This window comes from Dromiciops gliroides, chromosome 2, assembly GCF_019393635.1.
Source record: "Dromiciops gliroides isolate mDroGli1 chromosome 2, mDroGli1.pri, whole genome shotgun sequence".
In the NCBI taxonomy this organism is placed as follows: domain Eukaryota; kingdom Metazoa; phylum Chordata; class Mammalia; order Microbiotheria; family Microbiotheriidae; genus Dromiciops; species Dromiciops gliroides.
In genome coordinates, this window is record NC_057862.1 from 46,316,429 (window position 1) to 46,343,621 (window position 27,193).

The 27,193-nt window shown below is 42.0% G+C and overlaps 1 protein-coding gene across 1 annotated transcript in view; it reads right to left on the minus strand.

Annotated features, from left to right (window-relative positions):
• Positions 1-27,193, minus strand: part of HCN4 (hyperpolarization activated cyclic nucleotide gated potassium channel 4) — a 128,910-nt gene that overhangs the window by 63,824 nt on the left and 37,893 nt on the right. The window contains exon 2 of the mRNA XM_043989716.1: positions 8,305-8,728. Coding sequence (XP_043845651.1) covers positions 8,305-8,728 — 424 coding nt within the window. The remainder of the gene's footprint in view (positions 1-8,304; positions 8,729-27,193) is intronic.

Below are 27,193 nucleotides of genomic sequence, written 5' to 3' on the forward strand. Positions count from 1 at the left end.
TGCAGAAAAGTTGCAAAATTATGTCTGGGAAGAGTTTTCCTCTTCTGGAATTCCCTTCACCTATGAAAGCACAGGTCTCCAATCTCCCTATCCCTCCACAAAGAAGGCTGTCATTTACATAGTCCCTTGAAGTGCTTTTACATACATTATCACAGAATCTTGAGAGGCAGAATGGCATAGCGCAGAGAAAGCTGCCTTCAAAGTCAAATTGAACCTGGGTTCAATTCCTACCCCTGATGTATGCTGGCCGTGTGACCCTGGGCAAGTCAATTAATTCCTCAGTGCTGTAGGCAACTTTCAAAGACTAAAAAATTTGCAGAACAGGTGTGATGTCCATTGAGGGGGCAAGTTTCCTCTTGGGAAGCTCACTAAAGTAGTGAAATCATAGCTTAAAAAAGTTATGGGGGGGCATCTAGGTGGCGCAGTGGATAAAGTACTGTCTCTGGATTCAGGAGGACCTGAGTTCAAAGCCAGCCTCAGACACTTGACACTTACTAGCTACATGACCCTGGGCAAGTCCCTTAACCCCCATTGCCCCGCAAAAAAGTTATAGGATGTTGTATAGCAAAGGAAACAGAACTAAGGATGAAAACGGATTCATCCAAGATCATACAGTCAGTCAATAGTTGTTATCGGCAAAGCCTGCAGATGAGGGTGTCTTGGAACCCAGGGGTTCACAGGAAGGAAGGAGGGAAGAAACCCCAGACAAACTGGTCTAAGCCTGCTCACTGCAGGGCTGAAGTTAGGGAAGATGAGATGCCCTAGTGGTAACAGGGAGTGAGGGAGAGCAAGCCCTCCCTAAATTCCCGAGCTCAGTAAGACACTAGCAGTAATCACGGAAGCATCAGCATCAATTGGCCATCACCCAGCAGAGCACGAGGTGACAAGGAACTCTGTGAAGAGCAATCCAGGCTTGGGCAATGTAATTTCCGTCCAGGATAGAGTGGCTGGCCGCTGTGGAGATAAGGCAGAAGCAATAGATGTAATCGGCCGGACTCCAGTGAGCCGTCAATTTCTGGCCACGTGATAGCCTCCAAAGCAGGTGGAGACTCTGTAGAAAGCTTAGGCCCATGGTGGAAGGGGGAGGACACAACTGGTCTGTCTGGAGGGGCTCAGAGCCCCCTTGTGAACTACAGTCTCATAGAATCATAGACTCACCAAATGTCTGAACTGGAAAGGACAATGTGGTATAGTGGTTAGAATTAAGGCTAGCCTTTCAGTCAGTTCAAATCTTGCCTCTGATACTTACTGACTGTTTGACCCTAGGCAGGTCACTAAATAGCTGTGAGCTTCAGTTTCTTCACCTGTAAAATAGAGATAGTAACAATTGCATAATCCTTGTACCTCACAGGATTGCATGAGGATCAAGTGAAATGATGTTTATAAACCCCTATGTTATATGAATGTTGACTGTGAATGTTATTATTTGGGCCCATCCCCAAGAGTTATGACACTTGTGTCCTGGAGTTCTTGTTGCAATGATTTCTGGCAAAATAAGCTGTGGCCCACATGCTCAGGAAGGGAAAGCTTTCAGGGAGCAGGCTTAAAGACATTCTGGAAAGAGATAATGAAACGGACCAGCTGTTGACTCCATAGGGTGGTGGGCAAAGCCATAGACTTAGTTAGACTAGGTTCAAATCCTGGCTGATATCCCTTTCTGCCTGGATGACCTTGAACAACTAACTTTATTTTTTATTCCTCCAGTGTGAAATTAACAGGATTAGACTAGAGGGTCTCTAACATTCATTCCACCTCTAACATGCCTTAATTTTTGGTTCCCTTCTAATTGGGCTCTGGAGGATGGGGTTGAGAAGACATATTTGTTGGCAGCAGGGGATGCTGGTGTCCTAAATAGAGGAGAAGGGGAGAGGATGGGGATGATGGAAAACAACTGAAGCCCCTGGGAAATGGCAACAGGAACCACATCTATCTTTTGGGTAAATGAGTGTGGAAGTGATTTTGCCAATCTTGTACAGTCTCAGCATTCTCTAGTGGCTTCTACAGCACTCAAGGGCCTGCAGGGGATGTAGAATCAAGCACTTCACCACCGAGACTGCCTGGCTGTGGGAGTTCCCCACCCAGCCATTATGCCTCCTATCTCTGTCCTCAGCCTAATAATGACACATGGCCTGGGTTTTTTGCCCAGGAAAGAACAAGAGTCTAGTCCTAGTCCTTTCATGGAAATGATATGGAGGAAAGAGTTCTGTATTTGGAGTCAACCCCATCCTGTTTTCTTATCAACCAACCAACCAATCAATTAAGAGCATTTATTAAATGTGTACTATGGGCCAGGCACTGTGCTTAGTGCTGGGAATCTAAAAACAAGCAAGCCAAAGAGTCTCTTCCCTTAAAAAGTTTATATTTTAAGGGGAAAAGACAACACATAAAAGGGGGGTCAACAGGTTGGGGGACAATAGTTATCTAGCAGTATGGTTGGAAGTTTGCTAGGAAAGAGGCTGAGTTCTAGCCAAGTTGAGGTGAAATTCTGACTCTCAGAGCCCAGTGTCCTGGGGGTTAGGTCCAAGTGTCCTGTGAGAAGGTGATAAGGAGGATGAAGATGATGGCTGGAGTAAAGGGGGCAATGCTGGGGACCCATATGGGGACTGCTTCTCACTGTTTAATAACACAATAATCTTCCACCATCACTTTCCATGAAAATATACAAATAAGTTTATATTCTAATCTAGTCTACTTTCTCTTGGCTGCCATTTAAGTATTTCCTTTGTGAACTAGCTTAGCTGGTTTCCAGGACCTTTGGCCCACCTCAGTGTGTTGAACTTACACCAGATAAATATCCTTAGGAAATGGTGACAACTGTTTGTATCTGTTCTTTTATCCATTTCCCAACATCTTGATGGTCAAGTTGTAGTTTCCGTAATTCAGTATTATTTCCTCTCATTTTTATTCTTTCTTTTAGTATTGATTTTTCTTTGCTTTAACAAGTTGATGGCCTAGGTGATCACAGACAACTAGTTTGAAAATCAATCAATAACCAATCATTTAGTCTGCCTATATAGAATCCATTTCATTTTTTGTGATTTTTTGGGGTGTTTTTAAAATTCAGGGCAACCTGACTCTAATTAAAGAAAAAAATCCATCATACAAAGCATCTGTGTAATCTAATTGTCTTTAACCTCTTGGCCTCTCTTGTTACTTACTGCTGAACCATATTTTCCAAGTTTTTTTTGCTATCTTTCTCTACAGCCACCTCTGCAGTGAAGTCACTGAGTATTAAGATATAAAATGACAATTTGGAGGATTCTATCAAGTTCTTCATAGAACTTCTCTACTTCAACATCCTCCATAACAGATGTTGCACATCGATGTCCCAGGAAATCATGTTTCTTTTTTTCCTTTAGATAAAGCCAACTTAAGAAAATTCTTCATTTGTTTCTCCAAAGAGAACCAGGGAGCTATCCTTCCATTTAGCTGTGACTTCTTTGTCATTTTTTTGGCAGGGCAATGAGGGTTAAGTGACTTGCCCAGGGTCACAAAGCTAGTAAGTGTTACGTGTCTGAGGCCACATTTGAACTCAGGTCCTCTTAAATCCAGACCTGGTGCTTTATCCACTGAACCACCTAGCTGCTCCATTTTTTTGTTTTGTTTTGTTTGGTTTTGTTTTTATTGTGAGAACATCAATGTGGATTCAATTTAGCTACTCTGGTGGTTTGTGACTTCACTCACCACTGGATGAACATCTCATACTTAGAGGACCCAAAGCTAAGTTCATATTTCTAGATGGTCTAAAACCATATAATTCTTGTTTTTATTTTTGTTTTTGTTCTTGCAGGGCAATGAGGGTTAAGTGACTTGCCCAGGGTCACACAGCTAGTAAGTGTCAAGTGTCTGAGGACAGATTTGAACTCAGGTATTCCTGAATCCAGGGCTGGTGTTTTATCCACTGTGCCACCTAGCTGCCCCCATATAATTCTTAATAAGCTCTGCCTCTTTTCCTGACTACCTGCCACAGTCATTGCAGAAAAGAAATGGGACTGCATGAGGACTGAGGTCAGGAAGAACTTTCCAACAACTAGAACAAGATTCCCCAATCTGGATGGAGTCCATGAACTTAAAAAAAGCATTTTGATAACTGTATTTCAACTTAATGACTTTCTTTGTACGACTATGTATTTTGTGCACTTAAAAGGATTCACTTGGTGGCAGCTGGGTAGCTCAGTGGATAAAGCACTGGCCCTGGATTCAGGAGGACCTGAGTTCAAATCCGGCCTCAGACACTTGACACTTACTAGCTGTGTGGCCCTGGGCAAGTCACTTAATCCTCATTGCCCCGCAAAATAATAATAATATAAAAGGATTCACTCAAGGGGTTCGTGAAACAAGAAAGATGAAGAACTCCTGAATTCAAACTACCCAGAAGTAAAAAGGGCTGCCCCAGAAAGTAATGAACTCCCCTTCACTAGACATCTTCAGGCAAAGCTGAGTGATATGTTGTCATGTACATTAAAGAGGTACAGGTTGGAACAGCTTGTTCCTAAAGTCCTTTGATCTCTGGGATGCTGTGAGATTATATTCTGGATTTTCCTTTGTTTTATGTGTCGCCCTGAAACAGGATCCGCCACCAAGTTACCAGCCCACAGGTGATGCGCCACTCCACAGTTAGCTAGACTTGTCCTGGCACAGGAGATGGTCTGTCACTGGCCTGTACTTGAAAGCTTTCCAGTATGTCAGAACTGCCAGAACTAGCTCCTTCCCAGTATGGACTTTGAGAACACAAGGTCAGCTCCATGGCAGCCACAAGAGGCAGTATGTTAAAACTTGATGACACAGATATGTACACATGATCAAATACTATGTTTATACATATGCATGTACATCTGTGTTAGTATGTGTATATCTATATCATCTATATGTAATCTCTCTATATATACATGCATATATATGTGAGTATATGTGTGTGTGTATATATGTGTGTGTGTGTGTGTGTGTGTATATTGGCTCTCTTCTTCATCATCATTTAGTAGACCCAACAGTTGTTTTCACCATGGAGTGCCTAGCTCTTCACCTTACTTCCAAGGCTCCTTTTTCCTTTTCCCCTCCTGACTGGACATTGAAATCCATGCCCCATTCCCACCTGTGTGGGAAGGAACCCTTGCTCCATTTTAACCCTCAGGTCCACATATACCCCCTTCTAATCAGTGATAGGCTAAGGCTAACCAGCCAGGTTCCTCTCCATCTTGCTAAGCAGACCCAGCAGCTCAAACCACTTAGCTGAGCAGGGAGTTACCAACTACAATCCTTCCAGTAAAATGGAAGATCACCGAGTTTTGCCATCTGTGCTGTTTATCATTGTCCTCCAAACCCCCAGGTAGTGCACAACCTTTCAATACATTCTAAGATCACTTGAGTCTTGCCACCTTCCCTAAAGCTACAACCTTTGGACCATTGGATTTCCATTTTCCCTGAAGTAGAAGCCTCCTACAAGTATCTCCTTAAATTGGAATATGAGGTCCTTGAAAGCAGGAACTATCTTACTTTTATATCAGTTTCTCCAGTATTTGGCACAATGCTTAGCACAAAGTAAGTGCTTAATAAATTGCTTTTTCATTCATTCATTGACTTATTCATCCATTAATTTCTCATACCACAGGGGCAAAGATTTCCTTTTCTGCATCAATCTAACTGGTCTCATCCCAAAGGGACCTAGATCCTCTCTTCACTGAGGGCCAGTCCTCACAGGTACTTCTATATAAATATTTCCCTCTACCAACCTCCAACATTTCCCAAAACATGACACATAAGACATAGGTTTGAGTCCCAGCTCTGCCACTAATTCACTTTGTGACTATGGGGCAAATCACCCAAGACTCATCTGGAAGTGACAGGAGGGATAGAGGATGAGAAGTGTAGCAGGTGGGACAGGGAGGAAGGGTAGAGGCTGATGGAGGGAGTCAGGGAGCTCTCTGAGAAGGACTTACAGGTTCTCAGTGCCAACTGGTTCATGAGCTTCCGCTAAATTCCGGGGAACATAATTCTTTATCCCTGAATGAGAGCACTCACTCCATTCCCTCTGACCCTTTCCCCTTCTAATGAAGACTAATCAATGAAATGAAAGAGTTATGAGTGGAGTGGGAGGCATAAATATACAAGAGGATAGCATGATGTAGTGTAAAGATCACTAAATCTGGAGTCAGAACACCTGCGTTCAAGTTTGTCATTTACTAGCTGTGTGAATTTAGGCAAATCACTTAATGTCTCTGGGTTTCAATCTCGTCATCTAAAAATGAGATTAGATTATGTGACCTCTATGGTCTTTTTAACTTGGAAATTTGGCAATTCCTTGACCATGTCCTATACATGATAGGGATGCACTTGGAATCTGAGCCCCTGGGCACTTGACCCTTGGAGAAGGGGCTTGGCCCCATGAGATGTGGGCTCTCCCAGAATGTCAACATCAACTATTCACTTATAAATTTGGGGAACCCAAAGAGTGTGTGTGTGTGTGTGTGTGTGTGTGTGTGTGTGTGTGTATGAGAGAGAGACAGAGAGACAGAGAAAAGTAGGGAGTGAAGTAGAAATGGGGAAAGAACTAGAAAGAGGAAAAAGAATTAGAAGTATAAGATAAGGGATGAAATGAGGGAGAAGATGCAGAGGATATTGGTAAGGAGAGGAGTAAGTAATATGGGTAACAGTGGTGAGGAGGTATGTATACAAGGGACCCAAGGGGGTACCACTATTCAGTTTATGTAACTTGGGGCAAAATGCAAGAATATTTTTTGCCATCTCATGTTCTCACAGAGATAGACAGTAACAATTTCTTTACAGTAGAAAATAAGCCATTATGGTCAGTGAGGGCTCAAAGGTGAAAGAAATACATCTCCAAACTTTGCTCCCTTTCTTCCAGGTTTACTCATTTAGCCAGAGGCCTGGGCTCCCTGGCCTTCCCCACTCTTAATTATTATGGGCATTTCCATGGTTTTAACATGATCAAAAGTAATCAGTAAGGTTTAAGGAAAATCAAGCAAAAGAGTGAATGAAAATGTCCATACACATTTCTTTACCTAAGCATTTCTTTTTGTAGAGGCAGCTAGGTGACATAATGAATACAGTGCTGGACCTGGGATCAGGGAAGCCTGGGTTAAAAACCTACCTCAGACATTTGACCTTCGGTAAATCATCTAACTTCTTTCAACTTCACTTTTCTTCTCAATAAAATGGGGATAATAATAACCCCTACCTCTCAGGGTAGTTGTGGGAATCAAATGAGATAATAAATGTAAACCCAAAAGTATTATAGAAATGCTAGCTATTATGTTTATGAGTATTTCATGAGTAAGAATGACATGTTATGGTGAAAGGATCATTGGTTTGGGAGTCAGAGCACCCGAGTTCAGATCTCACCTGTCACTACCTGTGTAACCTTGGACAAGTCACTTGACATCACTGAGTCTCAGATGCCTCATTTAGTGTCTAGCACAGAGCTTGGCATAGAATAAGTGTTTGATAAATGTTTTCTGATTAATTGATTGATTGATTGATTTGTAAAATGAGGGGATTGGATTAGATGGTTTTTAAGTTCCCTTCTAGATCTAAATCTATGAAACTATGACCCTATGAAAACCAGAAGACCTTGGTCAGTGACTTTGTGACCTTGGAGAGGTCACCTAACTTTAGCTTCTTCAGTTTTAAAATGAAGAAAGAAATCTGCTATGAAGATTAAATGAAGGAGGCAGCTAGGTGGTGCAGTGGATAAAGCACTGGCCCTGGATTCAGGAGGATCTGAGTTCAAATGTGGCCTCAGACACTTGATACTTACTAGCTGTGTGACCCTGGGCAAGTCACTTAACCCTCATTGCCTTGCCCCCCCCCCAAAGTTCTTCTTATGGAAGAATAGCAGAAGATTAAATGAAAAAATGGATATGAAAAGAGCCAATGCAACCATAATGTATAAGGGAGCTGGCCTCAGAGTCAGGATGATCTGAATGCCAGGTCAAATGGCAGACTTATAGTGTCTTTTTTTTTCTTTTTCATTTGGGGGACAATGGTCGATCTCCACCCTTCAGGTACACCTGAGCTAACTGGTGGTTGCTTAGAGCTGTCCAAAGGAAGGTGCTGAAGGTCCTTAACCTCAGACACTCCAAGACAGACTGAAACCTAGTTAGGTCAAGTAACTTGCCCAGGTACCCATGTGCTCTGATTCCAAAGCCAATGAAGGAAGGAGAAAAAAATACCTCACACATGTCCCATTCTGATAGTCTGCATTGTTTCCTTTGCTTATCACAATTTAATGGTCATTCTGTTGACCTAGAACAGCCACAAGATGGCCCCCTTGGGACCCTGACTCACCTCTTCCCACTGGTGGATGTAGCGAATGAGGCGGGAGAGGCGCAAGAGGCGAAGGAGGCTCAGGATCTTAGTGAATCGGACAATGCGCAGAGCCCGAGCTGTCTTATAGAACTCAGAGTCTATGCGTGTCTCCACGATGAGGAAAATGTAGTCCACAGGGATGGAGGAGATGAAGTCCACCACAAACCAACTCTTCAGGTATTTCATTTTGATCCTCTGAGGGTCCAGTATTATCTCCGTGTTGTCCTCAACAACAATGCCTGTCCGGAAGTTGAGGACAAGGTCAATGAGGAAGAACGTGTCCGAGACCACATTGAAGACAATCCAGGGTGTTGTGTTCTCATCCTTGAAGAAGGTGATGCCCACGGGGATGATAATCAGGTTCCCCACCATCAGGAGCAACATGGTCAGGTCCCAGTAAAACCTGTGTGGAGAATGAGAGACAGGTCACTTAGGGAGAGACCCCAAGAGAGAAGCTCAGACAACTAGAGAGAGAAATACAACGAGGTACATCCACCAAAAGGAAAGAAATAGACATGGAGAGAGAAAGATACCAAGAGAACTATGGATGAAACATAGAGAAATATAGAAAGAGAGACACCAACAAGGCAGATGAGAGGGGAAGAGAATCCTGGAGGCCCTTACCTCAACTTCAGGGACCCTGCTCTACCACATTTTGAAGTCTTCTTAAATCTTACCCTTCCAGGAGACCTTTCAATTCAATTCAATTAGATTAGATTACATCCAAAAAAAATTAATAAGTACCTACTCTCAGCAGAACATTGTGCTAAGCTGGTTGAGATTCCAAGTTTAGATAAGACAGGGTCCCTAATTAAGTACAACTGAGAGGCAGTTTTCTCCCTCAGCCCCATGCTGACAGGACCCCTTACTGGCTATGCCTGTCTCTCCACAGAGAAAAAAATCAGTGTGAAAATAAACAAACAGGGACATCTGGGAGGGAGACCAGGCAATGTGGGAAAATAATCTCACTTCATGAATGTATTTTAGAACAGAATTCCCCTAGGAGATCCCAGGGCTTCCTGACCAGCTTTACTGAGCAATTTGTAGGGTGTCCAATATGGAACACTGCTGATATGTGAATGAATGAATTCCACATTGATAGAGGAAGTTCCTTATACCAATGAAAGCCCAGGTCCAGTGCCCATTCTTATTAAACAGGGACCACTAGAATGAGGGCTGTGGAGTCTGAGAGCTGCAGCAGCTGAAGGGGACAGTGTTCAGTGTGGCTGAGAGAGGAGTATCAGGGAAGGCAGCACTTGAGCTGGCCCTTGAAGGATATAGATCTATGAAGAGGCAGAAGGGACAGGTGAGCACAGGCCAGACAAAAGAGACAAAAGCACTGAGAGATGAGAATAAACGTGTTGTGTGCTGGCTGCCAGGAGGAGACAGACCTGATTGGGATACAGGATGGGTACAATTAAGGGCACAGGAGAAGGAAGTGGTAATGAGAGCAACCTGAAAAGGATGATGGGGACACTGAGTCCTCGAGGAGAAAGATGAAAGGGTTAGTGGTATTATTTGGGGGGAAGTGGGTAAAGGGCTTGGGATCCAGAGACCCTTCTTCCCCCTGGAGAGTTATTCCCAGAGTGGGTATTAGTGACACCTGCGATGCTACGAACAGCTGAAGCTGCCTATCCTCTTTACTGCCCTTTGCTGCTACTTTAGCACTAAGCTTCTAACCCAAACAGACTCCATGTACTTAGGTGACCTTGCTACTGCACTGCTCCTGGGGCCATCTTGTATATGCAGAAGGATGACTGGCTGCCCATCTGGGAGGCCACTTCACTAGAAAGGTCTCTAGACACCCTAGCCCCAGAACTGACTGGGACTATGATCAGGAAGTCAGGCCAAAGGACAGACTATTCAAAGGTACAAGGCTCTTATGTCATGCTCCCCAATCCTAGAGAAAGGCTTAAGAGCACAGAATGTCTGTAGACAGGAACAGGGAAAAGAGCTGGAAGGGACGAGGGAGAAGGCTGTCCCTGTAAAGTCTGTTCAGTGGTATCAACTGATACCACCATGTTTCTGCTGCAAGGAAGTCAGTCAAGGCAGGGTTGGGGGTCTGGAGGTTGGCTAACACCTCACACAGCTGAGATAGATTCTGCCTTAATCAATGGTCAAGGAGACCTTGAGTGGGTAGCCAAGACTCTGACCTCTCTTTTGTGGCCTTTTCTCCCCTTTTGAGTGCTTCTTTTGTGTCCTTTCCCAGGGTCCTCATTGCTTTATTGGCCCTTCTCCCTACTTAGGAGGGAGAGGTTGTGTTTGTGTGGGGGTGTGGGGGGATTTAAGGGGATACAACTTTAAAATAGGAATCTGGAGGAATGCTTACCCCACAGGAATGACAATACACAGGGAATGATCCTGATGAAAAATAAAAGAAGGAAAACACAGGGGCGCGGGGGGGGGGGGGGGGGGAGACACCTAGGTGGTGTAGTGGATAAAGCACTGGCCCTGGATTCAGGAGGACCCGAGTTCAAATTTGGCCTCAGACACTTGACACTTACTAGCTGTGTGGCCCTGGGCATGTCACTAAACCCTCATTGCCCCACAAAAAACCACACAAACAAAACAAGAAAAGAAGGAAGCCACTATCACACTATCATGTGACAAAAAAGGTGTTTCTCCAAGGAGATTAGCTTTAACATGAAATGTACCTGATGGAAGTAACACCATGTAACCCAGGGCAAAGTCAAGAGTGGTATGGAACAGGAGGAGGAATGTAAAGAGTAAAGTTCAGAATGATTCAGAAAGTATCCAAAAAAATTCTAGGAACAAAAACAACAACAGAATGGGGGGGGGGGAGCGCTGAGTCCTAGCTTTGGTACTTTCTAGCTGTGTAATCACATGCAAGTCATTTAACCTTTCTATGCCTTAGTTTCCTTATCTGTAAAATGGAAATAATAATACCTGAACTGTATACCTCAAAGGATCATTGGGAAAGAGGTGCTTCTCAAAACTTAAAGTGCTATACAAAATGAGTTATTATTTATAAAAATAAGCAAAACAACAGAGAACACTGTGCAGAGGCAGATACAATCAGCACTGTGCTGGTAGATATTTGACAACCTGCTCAAAAATAATATATAGCAAGAGACACTTTGAATATGCAGTATTCGCATTCTCTCCATCACTTTCTTAAGTCTGGACAATCAGCAAAGCCTTGATTTGTAGAATTTGTTCATTTCTGAGGTCTAAGTGTTCACACTGAAAGTTTAACAATCAGCTCCAGTTTGAGCTGGCTCCGACATACCTCTGAATATGGTAATGTTAACAGTGATGTGGAAAAAGCAGAACTACTCAGCTTTCATTTTTTCCCATATCTTCTTATCAAGGAGAAGACTCTTCTGAATAGTAAAGGCAGAGAAAATAAAGTTGAAGGAAAATCCAAATATAAGATAGGTGAGGAGATACTAAGAGTTCAACCAGCTTCTGTAATAAGTTAAAGAAATTGCATCCCAGGAAAAAAATAAAACATTTGCAAATGTAAACTTTGAACCACTCTCAGTAATCTCTGAAAAATCATGGGGAACAAGGGAAGTATCCAACTGCAGGTGAGCAAACGTTTCGATTTTCTTAAAGAGGGGAAGGGGAATTCCAGGAATTATAGATTGGTGAGCTTGACACAGGTCCCAAGCAAGACTCTAGAAATGATTAAACAGATGGCTTGTGAGCATTTAGGGTGATCAATGGGAACTAGTATGGGTTAAATTAGAAGTCATGTTCTTTGACACCACAAAAAAGAACTAAGCACAAAAAAGAAATCATGTCAAATTAATTTTATTTCCTTTGTTGCTAAATGAAGTAGCCTAGTAGGATAGGCAAACATTACAGACATCATGTATCTCACTTTTAGAAAGCATTTGACAGAATCACTCTTTTATCCATCAAGGAGAATGTTTGTTGGACTAATATGGTGGAGGAATATTGATTCCATAGTCAGAGAACCTGGGCTAAAATCCCAGTTCTTATTCTCACTACCTATGTGCATTTGGGTAATTCCCTTCAATTCCCTTGGCCTCGGTTTTCTCATCTGTGAAATGAGGAGTTGGATTAGTTGACCTCTGTGGTCCCTTCCAGATCAAGATATGGAATGAGTTGTTACTAATGAACCCCTGGTGTATTGCAGTGATCAACGCCTCCATTTCAATGAATTCTATCCTATGAGTGATTCTCAAATAGGGAAGGCTGTAAGAAAAACTGGTCAACAGATCATCTAAACTACTGGTATGTGAGCAATTGATAACAGAGCATGTAGTTTCCTCAAGTCACATGACGCAGACAAACTTGGAGAAGACTGCAGAATCACTATGTCTGAGGTTTAATGGAGCACAGGAGATGTCACATGGAAGTCAGTCAACAAACACTTATTAAACACCTCTTATGTGCCAGGCACTGTGCCAAGCACTGGGGGGTACAAAGAAAGACAAAAGCTCAGTCCCTGCCTTCAAGAAGTTCACTGTCTAATGGGAACAATATGCAAATAATTATATACTTGCAAAATACTCTATAAATGAGAGGTAATCTCAGAGGGAAGGCTCTAGTGGGTGAGGACTGAGAAAGTTGGGAAGAAAGAAGTGCAATGAATTAGCATTGGATCCAGAGGGTGAAGACAGAGATTTGAATCTTAGTTCATTCATATGACTATCTGTGTGACATTGGGTAAGTCATTTAATTTCTTTGGGACTTAGTTTCCTTATCTGTAAAATTAGGGGAATGGATCAGATAACTTCTAATTTCTCCTGGGACTGATGACAGTCAAATGTATCCATTTTCAAAAGTCCTTCAAAAACAAAAAACAATAAACAACAACAAAAAAGTCCTTCAAACTCTCCTAAATTCTATATTCTAGTAGAATGAAAATTCCTTGATGGCATATCACTTTCTTTGTAAACCAAAGGGGCCTAGGATGATGCCTGACATAGTAAGCCCTTCATAAATGCTTGTTGATTGATTGTTGATTGACAGAACAGTGAGTTAGATGCTAATTCCTGGCAAAAGCCTAGAACAGATTACAAATGGGATATTTGTAAGCCTTTAGAAATGGAAGTAGCGATCACTGTGATACACCAGGGGCTCATTAGTGACAGCTCATCCCATATTAATTTTATTTCCTTAAGTTGGATTTAAGCACAGAATTTGACAAAATTTTTCATCTTATAAACAAGATGGAAAGACATGGACTATGTGATTTTACACTTGAGTGAATTTCTAATTGGTAAGACAACTGGACCAAAGGAATGGCCAGTAATGGTTTGGTGTCAACTTAGAGAGAGGTCTCTAGTGGAGAGGTACAGGGCTCCATCCTTGGCCCAAGTCTATTTAGTGTTCTCATCAATGATTTAGATGATAATGTAGATGGTGAGTTTTTCAAAATTGTAGATAAAACAAAGTTGAGAGAGATTTGCAAATATGTTGGATGAAAGAATCGGGGTCTACAAAAGTTCTTGATAGGCTAGAAAATGGGTTGAATCCCAAAAGATGAAATTTAATTTAATACATCAAAAATATCTGCAGTTTGACTGATACAGGTGCTTACTCTTACAGATGCAGATTGCGGTACCACCATACCTTAGTGGATGGCTTCATGAAGTGCTACAGGCAAAAAAATTCAAGACCTGATGACCAACCTCAATATGTCTGAACTTAGCTGGGCCAATCCTCAGTAAATCAGCCATTAATTTATAACCAGAATAACAATATCTAGCATTTATGTAGCACTTACTATATGACAAGCACTTTATAATTATTATCTCATTTGATCTTCACTAAGATGTAGGTGCAATTATTATCCCTGGTTTACAGATGAGAAGACTGAGGCAAACAGAGGTTAAGTGACTTGCCCTGAGTCACACAGCTAGTAAAAATCTGAGGATAGATTTGAACTCAGGTCTTCCTGACTCTAAGCCCAGCACCCTAACCACTACATTACCTAGATGCCTCTTTCCAATTTGATGAGAATGTCTTCAGATTAATCTTTCAGAATCCCTCTATGATGAAACATCAGAAGAGGACTTTAGATGAATTTTAAGAGGAGGAAATGAAAAGTCCTGAACTTCAGCTAAAGGAAAATCATTTGTACAAGTACAAGATGGGGAAGACATCTAGAAAACAGTTCATGTGATAAATAAGTGGGTGTTTCAGAAGACTGAAAGGTCAATGAATCACCCATGTGAGGCAGCAAAGAAAAAATTTCATATGATATTAGGTTTCATTAACCTGAGATTGACATCTAGAAGAAGGTGGTAGGAGTCCCCCCTGTACTCTGCCTTGGGAAAATCACAGCCAGAACATTGTTTTAGTTCTGGCTGGCACATTTAAAGAAAGGCATTGACAAGCCAGGAAAAAAAATCAGAGGGAGGTGACTGAGGGGACTTTATCTTAAGTTGGAATTCACTGAAGAAACCTGGAATTTTGGGGCTGGAAATATGAGAGCTAAAGACCCCATGATCAATGCTATCAAATAATTTAATGGTGGTCACTTAGAAGGATCTGACATTTTCTGCTTGACCCAATAAGGCAGAACTGGGGCCAATGGTGGTAAAAGATGAAAAGAAGTAGATTTTAATACCATAAGAAAGAAGAACCTAACAGTGATAGCTGCCCAGATTTGGAAGGTTCTGGCTCTGTAGGGTGCATTCCTCATCACTGGAAGTCTTGAGGTAAAGCTGGCTGATCACCTGTTACAGATGATGTTCAGGAGATATAAGCTTCAGGTAGGGGTTATAACTGTATGACATTTGAGGTCCCAACTCTAGCCTTCCATGATTCTCTGATATGCTTGTAGACAATATAGAGAATTGTAGGCTGGATAACAGTATGGCCAGGTGGAATCAGGGATATTGGAATGACCATACCCAGAGAATACTGATTAAAAGATCAATATCTAAACTGGAGAAAGGCTGGGTGGTATCCTGCAGGGCACAGTCCTGGTATCTGGTCCTAGAATCAAATCATTTTAAGTTTCACAAAGATTATTAGCCATTATCTAGTTTGGTCCTCTGATTCTATAGTTAAGGAAATTGAGGTCTAAAGCAACTTGGTAAAGGTCACATTGCAAATTAGTTGGCATAAAAAGGACCCCAGCTGTATACAAAAGAGATGATAGATTCGATCTGGAAGAAGGACCTTAGTGGTCATCAAGTTCAAGCCCTTCATTTTATAGTTGAGGAAATTAGGGTACAGAAGGATTAAGGGACTTGGCTCATAGGTCACAGAGCAAGTAAAGTTATGAACCCAGATCACCCAGAGTCCAAGTTCATCAATCTATCATTATAGAAAAAACCAGAGACCTTAAGTGATTTGTCCAAAGTCACCCAGGTAAATAGTAGCTCTGGATCTAAGATTCAGCATTCTTTCCATTGCATCATCACCACCACCACCACCACCACCACCCACTCCTGCCCTAAGGATACCTGACTTGTTTCAGAGTTCATTGGGAAAAAATACAACTTGGGCTGGACTGAGAAAGGTAAATGCCCCAAAACTGAAGGCATTTTAAGAAGCACAGTACTTCTATTCTGGGCACCATCTTTTCATAGTGGTGCTGGCAAACTAAAGCTTACTTAGCAGAAAGAGAAGAAGATGGCAAAGATCCTGGGAGCCATGTCATCCTGTCCCACATCAAAAGGGCAACATAGACTAAGAATACTGGCTCCAAACACACTAAAGACTTGGAACAGCCTTGAAGCAGATGGCTAGCAGACCTGACTCAGAGGGAAGTCTCTAGTGGAGTGTCTCAGGGCTCTGTCCTTGGCCCAGGTCTGTTCAACATTCTTATCCATGATTAAATGACAACACATACGTCATGAATTTCAAATTGCATTTGACATGAAGAATAAAATAGCTAAAATGGTTGGGTAAAAGAATTAGGATCTAGGCTAAAAAGGGTTGAATTCTAATGAGATGAAATTTGAGCTGGCAGGTAGGGCTTTGGGGGCAAGGAAACATCTCAGAAAAAAAATAACCCCAAAGACTACTGCCTCCACACTAGGAGGCCAGGTAGGATCACTGATGGGAATCCAATGAGCTCAATACAAACAAAACAGAGAGATAACTCCGATGATAGGTTCCACAGTCCAGCCAGCCCTGGTTAGGTCTGAGAGTGGGAAGTGAGACTCTAGGAGCAGTGGGGTGATATAATACTTTGAGAATTTCAGAGACTCTGGGATGCAAGATACCTAATGGACTAAAAGAAGGGGGTCTTGACTACAAAGATTCTAATTCAATGCAAGAAAGCAGCAAGAAGAGAAGACACAGGAGGGGAGGGGCAAGATATCCATGGTCAAGTATCTGTAGTGCTGTGATGTGAAAGAAAATTGAGACTTGTACTACATGACCCCAGAGAGCAGAACCAGGAACAGTAGGTAAAAGGTAAAAGAAGTAGATTTAGGCCTTGATGTCAAAAAAAGACAACTTCTTAACATTTGGAGGTGTCCAAATTTGGAATGGGCTGCCTCCAAAGAAAGGGAGTTTCCATTACTGCAAGTCTTTTAGTGATGACTGAATGATTATTGAGGGATGTTGGAGACAGAATCTCACTTGAGATGTGGGTCAGATTAAGTGACTTCTGATGTTTCATGGTAATAAGAATAATGCTATATTTGTAGTACAACGAAGACACGGGTTTCAAATATCAGCTCTTCCACTTAATTACCTATATACTTAAACTCTCTGAAACCTCAGTTTACTAGTCATCTGTGAAATGGAGATTTGGATTAGATAACATCAAAGGTCTCTCAAGACTCTAAATGTATTATCCTAGGTCCCTTCTAGCTTTGAGATTCTGTGACTTTGCAAGAGAGCTATACAACAGGCTTGCTAATGAGGTAATAAGATCCCTGTTACTCTAAGTGTTCAAGCAGTGGCCTGGGTTAGAACCTCTAACAGATGCTGTATAGTGAGGCCATGAGTTAGAGGATCCTACCATTCTTTGAACTATGAAGCACCAATGGTAAAATCTTGGGTTATCTGTAGGGGAGATACTTTTGGTCCAATCTTAATGTGAAGTACTCTGTAATCTCCCTCTGTTGCAAGGCTGACCTCAACTTTTGAATAACTACTTATTTTTTGATATCTCCTTAGTAGAAGATAAAGGGATTACCCATAGTCAGTAGGGCTTACCCATAGCCACAAAGCTATTAAGTGGAAGGTGTTCAGACTCCAAGGCCATGGCTCTTTCCATTGCATCACACTTCTTTTCAATTAAAAACATGTTGTCTCCTAAACCTTCAAAACACTTAGAAAGCCCATCTTCTACTGATTCATCTCATGATATTCCAAAGCCATGCTTATGGTCATGTATTATCAGCACCATGTTGTAGGTGGAGCACAGAGACTAAGTAGTTTAGTTAAAATAGCACAGCAAACTGGTTAAGGAGGCCTATGTCTTGGCTTCCTTAGCATCCTGTTTATAGACTGAAGTGCTAGCTCATGGGTCCAGCAGACATGGATGTATGCTGCTCTCCCCAGGCCCCAGAGGTGAAGACAGGGCAACTGAGAGGCAGAGCACTGACTTCTAACCAAGTGCATCTTGGCTTCCTTCACCATGCCCTGGAGATCCTGCCAGGACTAGGTGGCTCTGGGCCAGGGCCCTGTTGTGAAGGGCATGAAATGATGGTGCAGTTCCCTCATGCTATTAATGTGGACAGTTACACAATAGCATATAAAGGTACTAAGCCTGGGAGAAATTAATATGTCTTTCCCCAGAAGAAATAACCTTTCAACCATCTTTAATCTCCCTATGGCAGGGAAGAAAGGAAAAAAGGAACTTTGGAGAAGAACAAGCAAGGTATCTTTCCTCTGACCCCTCTGGAAAGGAACTGGCCACACATAAGGTCCTCCCATCACCCCACTCCACCATAATCAAAACCACAGTCTTCTAGTGTTGGTTTTCTATACCAATTTATCTCACAATAGGAGGAGGGACTGAGGAAAGAGAAAGAGCTCCTTCCAAAACCAGTCCTTTGTCATTTCACACCTGGACCATTGTAATAACCTTCTGGTTGTCCAACTTACCTCTAGTCTCTTCCTATTCCAGTCACCCCTCCACTCAGTTGCCAAAGTGATTTTCTGCCAGCAGAAAGTCTGAGCATGTCACCCCCTCTCTTCTAACTCAATAAATTCCAGTGTCTCCTTATTATCTCTACTACCAAATATTAAACCCTTTGTTTGACATTTAAAGCCCCTCGCAATCTGGCCCATTCCTTCTTTCCAGTCTTCTTGTATCTTATTTCCCCTCCACATATTCTAACATATATAGCATACTTGCCTATTTCCTGTTGCTCCCATAAGACATTCCATGTCCCTAGGCCCTGCCTTCGCATTTGCCATGCCTAGAATGATAGCCTTCTTCACCTCTGCCTCTTGCCTTCCCTAAATTTCTTCAAGACTTAGTTCACTTCACCTCCTGGAGAAAGCCCCTCTTTGTCATCTCCGCCCCCCCAAGCTGGTCCCTTTCCCTCTGAGATTCCCTTCCATTTACTCTACATATATCTGGTATGTATGTAGTTATATATAGCATGTTTTCTCCACCGTTAGGATGTGAGTTCCCTGAGTCCATGTTTTTGTCTTTCTTTTGTATCGTTTGTCACTTAGCAGAGTGCCTGGCACATAGTAAGTACTTATTAACAAATGCTTAGTTCTGATTAGTGACTTCCAAAGCCAGAATCTCAGACACTATCTTATATGTCTCCTTAAAATATATATATATTGATATCTTGTTTTTACCTCACCTACATTCTCCAGTGTTTTCCTCCTCATCTTCCAGATAACCAATCCTTATAACCAAAAACCAAAAAGGGTAGTGGAGGGGGGAAGTGGGGAAGAAACCAAGCTAGCAATATAACATAATTGGAAAAAAATCTGAATGACATCTAGTCCTCACCCACAGGCTCCCACCTCTATGAATGAAGTATGGGGGGTTGGGGGGGTTGAGGCAGGAAGAAGAAGGTGTACAGGACTCTTTTAACAGCTGAGAAAACTGAGTCAGTCTCCAGTAAGGAAAATTCATTTCAATTCAATTCAATTCAGTTCAATTCAATTACTAAACATTTATAAATGCTCATAGTTGGCAACCATTTATTAGATTCTGGGACTACAGGGATGAAAACAAAGCCAGCTTTGGGCTGCTTAGGATCTTCAGGCAATCCTTAGGACTTATCTATCAGATAGAGCACTGGGTTCGGAATCAAAGGATCTAGGTTTCAAATCCTATCCCTATCACTTACTACCTGTGTGACCTTGTACAAATCATTCAACAACAATGTGACTCAGTTTCCTCATCTGTAAAATGAGGGGTTGGATCAACTTCTCAGGTCTCTTACAATTCTTTTTTAAATTTTTTTTGCAGGGCAATTGGGGTTAAGTAAACTTGCCAGGGGTCACACAACTAGTAAGTGTTAAGTGTCTGGGGCTGGATTTGAACTCAGGTCCTCCTGAATCCAGGGCTGGTGCTCTATCCACTGCGTCACCTAGCTGCCTCCTCTTACAATTCTAAATCTGTGATCCTATAGTCCTCTGCATCCAACTCTTATGTCCTTTAGCACAAGGGAATCTTAGAGCTTAGGAAGGGAACTTGGACATCATTTAGCAACTCTTTCTTACAACAGATCAGGCAAATAAAAGAGGAAATAATCTGTTCAAGGTCAGATATCATGGCCAAATTAATTCTAAAGCTGGAAGAGACCTCAGAAAGCAGCTAGTCTTCTATCTCAGAAGCCATTTCATGGGATACAAGATCTAGAGCTGAAAGGGTCTTGAGGCCAAACAACCCAAAGCTCTCACACAGGAGGTAAGTAAGAATCGGTGGAAGGCTGTGAACCCAGGTCCTCCATCTCAAGAGACAGTGTTCTTCCATTCAATTATCCGCAGAGCCAATATGCAGATGGTATTCTTCCTCAGAGATGGATCTAAGTGGCTTCTGGGGTCCCTTTAGTTCTTTAAATTTTTTTTAATTCATTAAAATGTTTTTTTACATTTTTCAAATTTATTTTTTGCAGTTAACAAAAAAACAATTTTCCATTTCCCCCAAAATGAGAAAAAAAGAAAGAAAAACAAAACCAGGGTCTTTTAAAATTCTAAATTCTGTGCGTCGTGTGAATAGCAAGCAGGTTTCCTGACCTGTTCAGTCAAGTGACTTGCCACTTCACCATGATGCTCTCTCCTCAATTTCCCTTCTGCTCCCCTCAAAGATGACAACCCACTTCCCATGTCAGTGATATGCAAACCCTAACATCACATTCTAGCCCACAAACATACGCACAAAGGTATGCACTGGCATGTTCAGATGTATGCATACATTTATACACACATATAAAGAAAATCACAAACACACATTACCCCCAATACATATAATGAATGACATATACAAACAGGAACATAAATGTGTTTACACACAAATGTATACAATGTGTACAAACATACATGGATATACAAACATAAAGACAAATGCATGCATACACACATACAAAAATAAATGCAATCATATACCTATACCAATAAGAACACACACATGTACATATATACATACATATACATACATGTAAAATCCACAAAACATAAAGGCAAACACACATGTGTAAATCAAAACAGATAGATGTGTGTATATATATATATATATATAAATAGAGAAAGAGAGAGAGAGAGATTGTCTTCCAGATTATCCCAAGCAGAGTCATTGACACAATGCAGGTTTCAGTGAGGCTACCACACATATCCCTTGTGATATCTACGTAACTCTAGTACAGAAAAAGTATTAAGGTAGCTTCTAAAATTAACATGAAAGAGAAAGAAAGGAAAAGAAAAAAGGAAGTAAGAGAAGGCAATGTAGGAGGGAGCAAGAGAAAGGGAGAGAAAGGGGGAGGATGGGAGGGAGAGAGAAGGAGAGAAAAAAGAAGAGAAGGCAGGATTTGGCAGGGCAGCTACTCCATCCTGTTTCTCTGTTTTCCCCAGCTCCAGATCCCTCAATTACAGAGTAAAGTCGATACAGTAATTAATAGGAGAATGTTTGCATTTCGTGGTCTTCATAAACCAAATTACATGATGCAAAAATACCCATTTTCTAGCATTGCACATAATGTTTTGATGAAGAGGCTCAAATGCCCACGGGGTTATTTTTAGCCCCAGCTGGGGTGCCTGTGATGATTTACAAACAACGTGGTTAGCACGCTGATGTACTGGTACCATTACCCTCCCAGAGGATGTCTGTCAGGATTCCGCACAGTCCATGAGTCACCACAGGCAGGACCATACATATGCTCCTTGCACCTCACAGAAATTATTAAAGACTCCTAGATGGGATAGCTCTATTCATCCCATTCAAGTCCAGGTCACCAAGTGACAATTTATATGCTTGCACGAGGTGAGTATACTTGTATTACTGCTGTCATTGCTGCTGCTGAGGATAGCATTTTTAAAAGATGGATAAAAAAGACTGGAGGTGGAGGTGGAGCTACAACTGCTGAACAGAGCTGTGGGTCTTCCCTGAGGGTCTTTTGCACAAATTTTTGAGAGAAAGAGAAAAAACCACAATTGCCTACTATTTCTCCAAACAACTGATCAACAAATCAATATTTACTGCTTATCAGCTATGGGCAAGACCTTGTTTTGAATATAAAGTGAAAGGAGACATAGCCCCTGCTCCCATGAGACTTATAATTCAGCTAAGAAGATAATATTAACACAACTGAAAAATGAAATAGCCAAAGAAGGCAAGAATATAAGAATTGTCACAAGGCAGGAGGTGATCAATTTTCAGATGAGTACCATGGAAAGTGCTTGAGCTCATGGGAGGGAGAGATCACAATGTAATCTAGAAGCTTAATGGAGGTGTAATTTAGCTGGATTGTATAGAACAGGAGGAATTTGGATAATTGAATATAGAGGAGGATAGGGGAGCAAACATGCTAGATAGAAGAGGCAGAATAAGAAAAGATTTGAAGGTAAAAGAAAAGCATGGGAGATCCAGGGGGCAGGGGAGATATTTGACTAGAGAAAAGGAATTGTGGAGAGAAGTGAGAGATAGAATATGAGAGAAAGACGGAGTAGTGTGAACTCCATGAAACTTTTGGGGGACTCCTGGCCTGTGATCATTTTCAATTCAATTCAACGATTCCTACTATATCTACAAGGTACCACACTGGGTGCCGAGAATGTGAAGAATGTCATAAGGTTTTCTGAGGACCAAATGACATAATGACATAATGACTGGAAAACACTTAGTGCCTGGCACACAGTAAGCATCATAATAAGTGCTATCTATTTTTATTACCAACATCCGGTAGTCTGATGTATCTAGGAGGAGCATTTGTTAAGGTAGATAATGTGAAATAAGGCTGGTAAGAAAAATGAGATCTAGATTGTAAAGGGCATTAACTGATAAATTAAGGAATCTGTATTAATGTAGGCAATAAGGAGCTACAGTAGGTTTTTGAGCAAGAGAATGGCATGGTCAGGCTATTTTGGCAATCTTTGTAAAGAAAGTTTGGTTCTTGTGTGAAGAACAGTCTGGGGAGAGGCTGGAGGCTGAGAGAGCACAGAAAGGCTCATACAATAATCTAGGGCTGGTGTCATGTAAGTGAAAAAAAGGGAAAGGTTTTAAGAAATATTGCAGACAGTAATTATTGGAAGGTAATTAGTTTAATTTGTGAAATGTTGAATTTGCCAATGAGGGCAATTCACTGAGGTGGTGATGTCCAGTAGTCAGCTAGAGATGAAGGATTAAAACTTGGGAAAGGAGGGGAAATTGGGCTATATTGCCTAGACTTGAAACTCATCTGTATAGAGGTGGTAATTGAACCCACATGAGAACAGATGAGATTACCAAGGGAAAGAGTATAAAAAAGAGATAAAAAGAGAGATGAAGAGAGACTCATAGGGAGCACTCACATTTAAGAGGATGATGAAAAAATTATTGAAAGACTGAGAAAGCAGGGGGCAGCTAGGTGGCACAGTGGATAAAGCACCAGTCCTGGATTCAGGAGGACCTGAGTTCAAATGTGACCTCAGACACTTGACACTTACAAGCTGTGTGACCCTGGGAAAGTTACTTAGCCCCCATTTCCCTGCAAAAAAGAAAGAAATACTGAGAAAGCATTATCAGAGAGGTAGGAGGAGAACCAGGAGTAAAGGAGACTGAGATAGGAGAAAGTATCCAGAAGAAGAGATGGTCAATTTACAGAAGAAAGGCTAAGGAGGGAAAGGACAGAGAAAAGTCCATTGGATTTAACACCAAAGAGGCAACTTTGGAGACAGCAGTTTCAGTAGAGTGGTGGGTCCAAAAAGTACAAGAGAATGAATGATTTGTAAGGAGGTAGAGGCAACAATTTAAAGTCACTTTGTTTCTAGGAGATTGGCAGTGAAAGATACAGAAGATATAAGACGATAGCTGGAGGAGATGACAAGGTCAAGGATTTATTTTTTTTTTCTTTCTTTTTTTTTTTTTTCAGTGAGGCAATTGGGGTTAAGTGACTTGCCCAGGGTCACACAGCTAGTAAGTATTAAGTGTCTGAGGCCGGATTTGAACTCAGGTACTCCTGACTCCAGGGCCGGTGCTCTATCCACTGCGCCACCTAGCTGCCCTAAGGATTTATTTTTTAAGCTTAGAGAAGATCTGGCCATGTTTATAGGCAGCAGGGAAGAATTGAATATATAGGGAGAAACTGAATATGGGTCAATGAAATACACTTCCAGAATAGATGGGAGCAAGTAGAATCAAGGGTGCAAGTAAATGCATTAGGATGGCAAAGAGAGCCACTCTGTCCTCTGGGAACAGAGTAAAAGTGGAATTGATGAGTGAAGACAGAGAGATGCTGATGTATGGATATAAAATGAGGATGCTCACAACAGATAGCTTTGTTCTTCTCAGTAAAGTAAGAGGCAAGTATTATCTGCTGGGAATGAGAGAGGAGTGGGGTAGACTCGGGACCCTGAGAGAAAGGACTAGGAATGGTCATTATGGGAAGTGAGATAGAGAGTCAGTTGGTGATGAATAAAGGGATTACTGCACAGTAGTAAAGGCCCATTCAGTTTAGACAGTACGAATTTGAAGTGGACCCAGACAGCATGGTCTCCTGACTTCATCTAAAAGCCATTAAGTAGCTGTTAGAAACCTTCACACAGGTCTGAACAAACCAAGGCTTAGTGAGGTTATTGTCACTAGCTATGAACGTCACATATCCTTTCCCCTCAACAATGTATAAAGCATTCCCTGAATGTGACGCTGGCTCCCTCAGGAAGTCGCCAACCAGCCACTGTTTCAGGACCATGGACAGCACACAATGCTAAGCTCTGTAAATCATTCTGACTCTCAAGGGACAGTGCTGGGAAAATCAAAAAGCCCACCAAGTTTTCTTTCACTTCCCCCTTGGGGGTGGGGTTTGGTTCATTTTCTGTTACCCTGGCCCCACTTTGTGGTTTAGTAGAAAAAGCACTGAATTTGGAGTTAGAATCTCTGCTTGACAGACTAGCTATAAAACCGTGGGCAAATCACTTAAACTCACTGAATTTAGTTTCCTTACTTATAAAATTGGGATAAAAAACTTGTACTGCCTACCTCATAAGGATATTATGAGTGCTGAGCCAGGCAATGCATTTAAACCATTTGTAAACCATAAAGCATTATAAATTCATGTAAAAAAGGCAGAGCGCTACATTGACAAAGAGCTGGCCTGAATCTAGGAAACCCTAGGTTCAAGTGCTCCCTCTGACACATACTAGTTGTTTGAGTCTGGACAAGTGACTTTAACATCTATGTGTTCTAGGAAACTTTCTAAGGCTGCAAGTTGCAGAAAAGGTACCAAGTTGAATTGATAAAGGGAGTCCCCTCACCTGAGAGTTCCCTAGACCAATGAAATTAAATCACTGGCTCAGTCCTAGCCTTGGTCTTGATCTCTACCCCATCCATATTCCATAATTTTCTTATTTAAGTTTGCTGCCTGCCTCCACCACAACCCAACATGTTCAGCTAGTTGTCAAATAATGGCCTAAAGCACAAATGGATGATAATGTCTTAAGGTGTGCCTCCTCCTAAGGACATCTGCTTTCTGGTAAGGAACTCTTAGAGGCTGAAGAGCCTTCAAGACCCAAAGGAATGATGATGTGATGATGATTCAGGTACCATGACAGAGGATTGTGTGTGTGTGTGTGTGTGTGTGTGTGTGTGTGTGTGTGTGTGTGTGTGTGTGAGAGAGAGAGAGAGACAGACAGACAGAGACAGAGAGATACAGAAAGACAGAGAGACAGACACACACAGAGAGACACAGAGACAGAGACACAGAGACAAAGAGAGAGAGACAGCGATAGAGAGACAGAGACAGAGGCAGAGGCAGAGAGGTTATGGGACAGGGGACCTCTTAGATTATGCCAAACAAGCACCAACCTATTCTGCTTATGCACAAAAGCTAGGAGAGGTGGGGAAAAGAAAGTTGGGAGATTCCCAGGAAACAGATCTCTCTCTACCTTCCAACATGTAGAGCCCCCTCCCAGGATGAAAGAAGAGGAGGCATTTTCTGGGGTTAGCAGCGCCCAATCTCCAGATGTTTTGAAATTAGCCAAGCAGATTGACTGACTCTCTCTCTCTCTCTCTCTCTCTCTCTCTCTCTCTCTCTCTCTCTCTCTCTCTCTCTCCTTGGCCATACACACACATATATATGGAAATTATATATATATGTATATATGAAAATATGTAAATTAAGTTCCATGTTACTTTCCCAAAGTTTCATGGAACATGGGGAAATCTATGTGCAGAAAGTGGGATGCCCAGTCATATTTTTCTCCTTTTCCCTCTCCCTCCTCACCCTGACTCCATAGCTGTTGTGGGTTAGGTCTGCACACTACTATGGATGTCTGTTTCCTTTGGATCCTTCCCTGGAGATTGAAAGGAATAAGAACAGCTAATCATGACAGGAAAGGGAATTGCCAAATAGATGGGTCCATTCAAGCGGATCCTACCATAAACATGGTTCTGAGGCTGGGGCAGGTTCATATTAGAGAGGCCTTCCTCTTGACAAGGTCAGAGAACCCCTGACCCCTCCTGTGGGTATTCAGGTCAGACTGTGCTCTCTGACTTTCTGTGGAAGGAACAGACAGAACTGAGAGGTCACCATACTTCCTCCTCATGGTGCCTGAAACAGCATGAGACACCAGCTGGGCTGTAGAGATCCGGGCTCCTGGTGCCAATCCTAAGCCTAGGACAAGCAATTTTTCTTCAGGCAGGCTGGTCAGCAGGTGGCCTGTCTCAGTCCCCACATGCCCAAGGCCAGCAGGGGGGACACAGACTTGGAGAGCAGTTATGGAGAGGAAGAGATGGGAGGAGGTACTGAGTATACAAAAAGTAAAGGACTGACGTTTTTATCTGAGATTCCAAACATTTCTGGTCTGACTCAAGTGAAAGGTCTCTGGGCTTTGGAGGAATAGGGGAAGAGAGGAAATTTCTGGCCACACTCAGAGACTTGCAGGTCACTTCTGAGGTTGCTAAGACCAAACTCCCACTCCTTCCACAAAGCCTGGAGAAGATCTAAGGAATGACAAATTTGGGAGTGGAGAAAGAGTGAGATATAGAGGCTGAGAAATCCAGTCACAATCTTCTTCAGCTCACCCACTCTCATAACCCACATACATTCAAAACACACACATACACACACATAATCTCAAAAATGTGTGAAAGAGATAGAAAATCTTGATAAGGAAAGAGAGAAGAGTCTGTTAATTAAGAGTTCATAAGAGTGCAGATTTAGAGGTGAAAGGGTTCTTAGAAATCCTCTTGCCCCATCCCTTCTTTGAGTAAATTAAGAAAATGGGGGGCAGGGAGGTTGTGTCTTGCCCAGAGTAGGTAGTAAGTAGGAGAATTGGTTTTCGGACCCAAGTGCCCTGA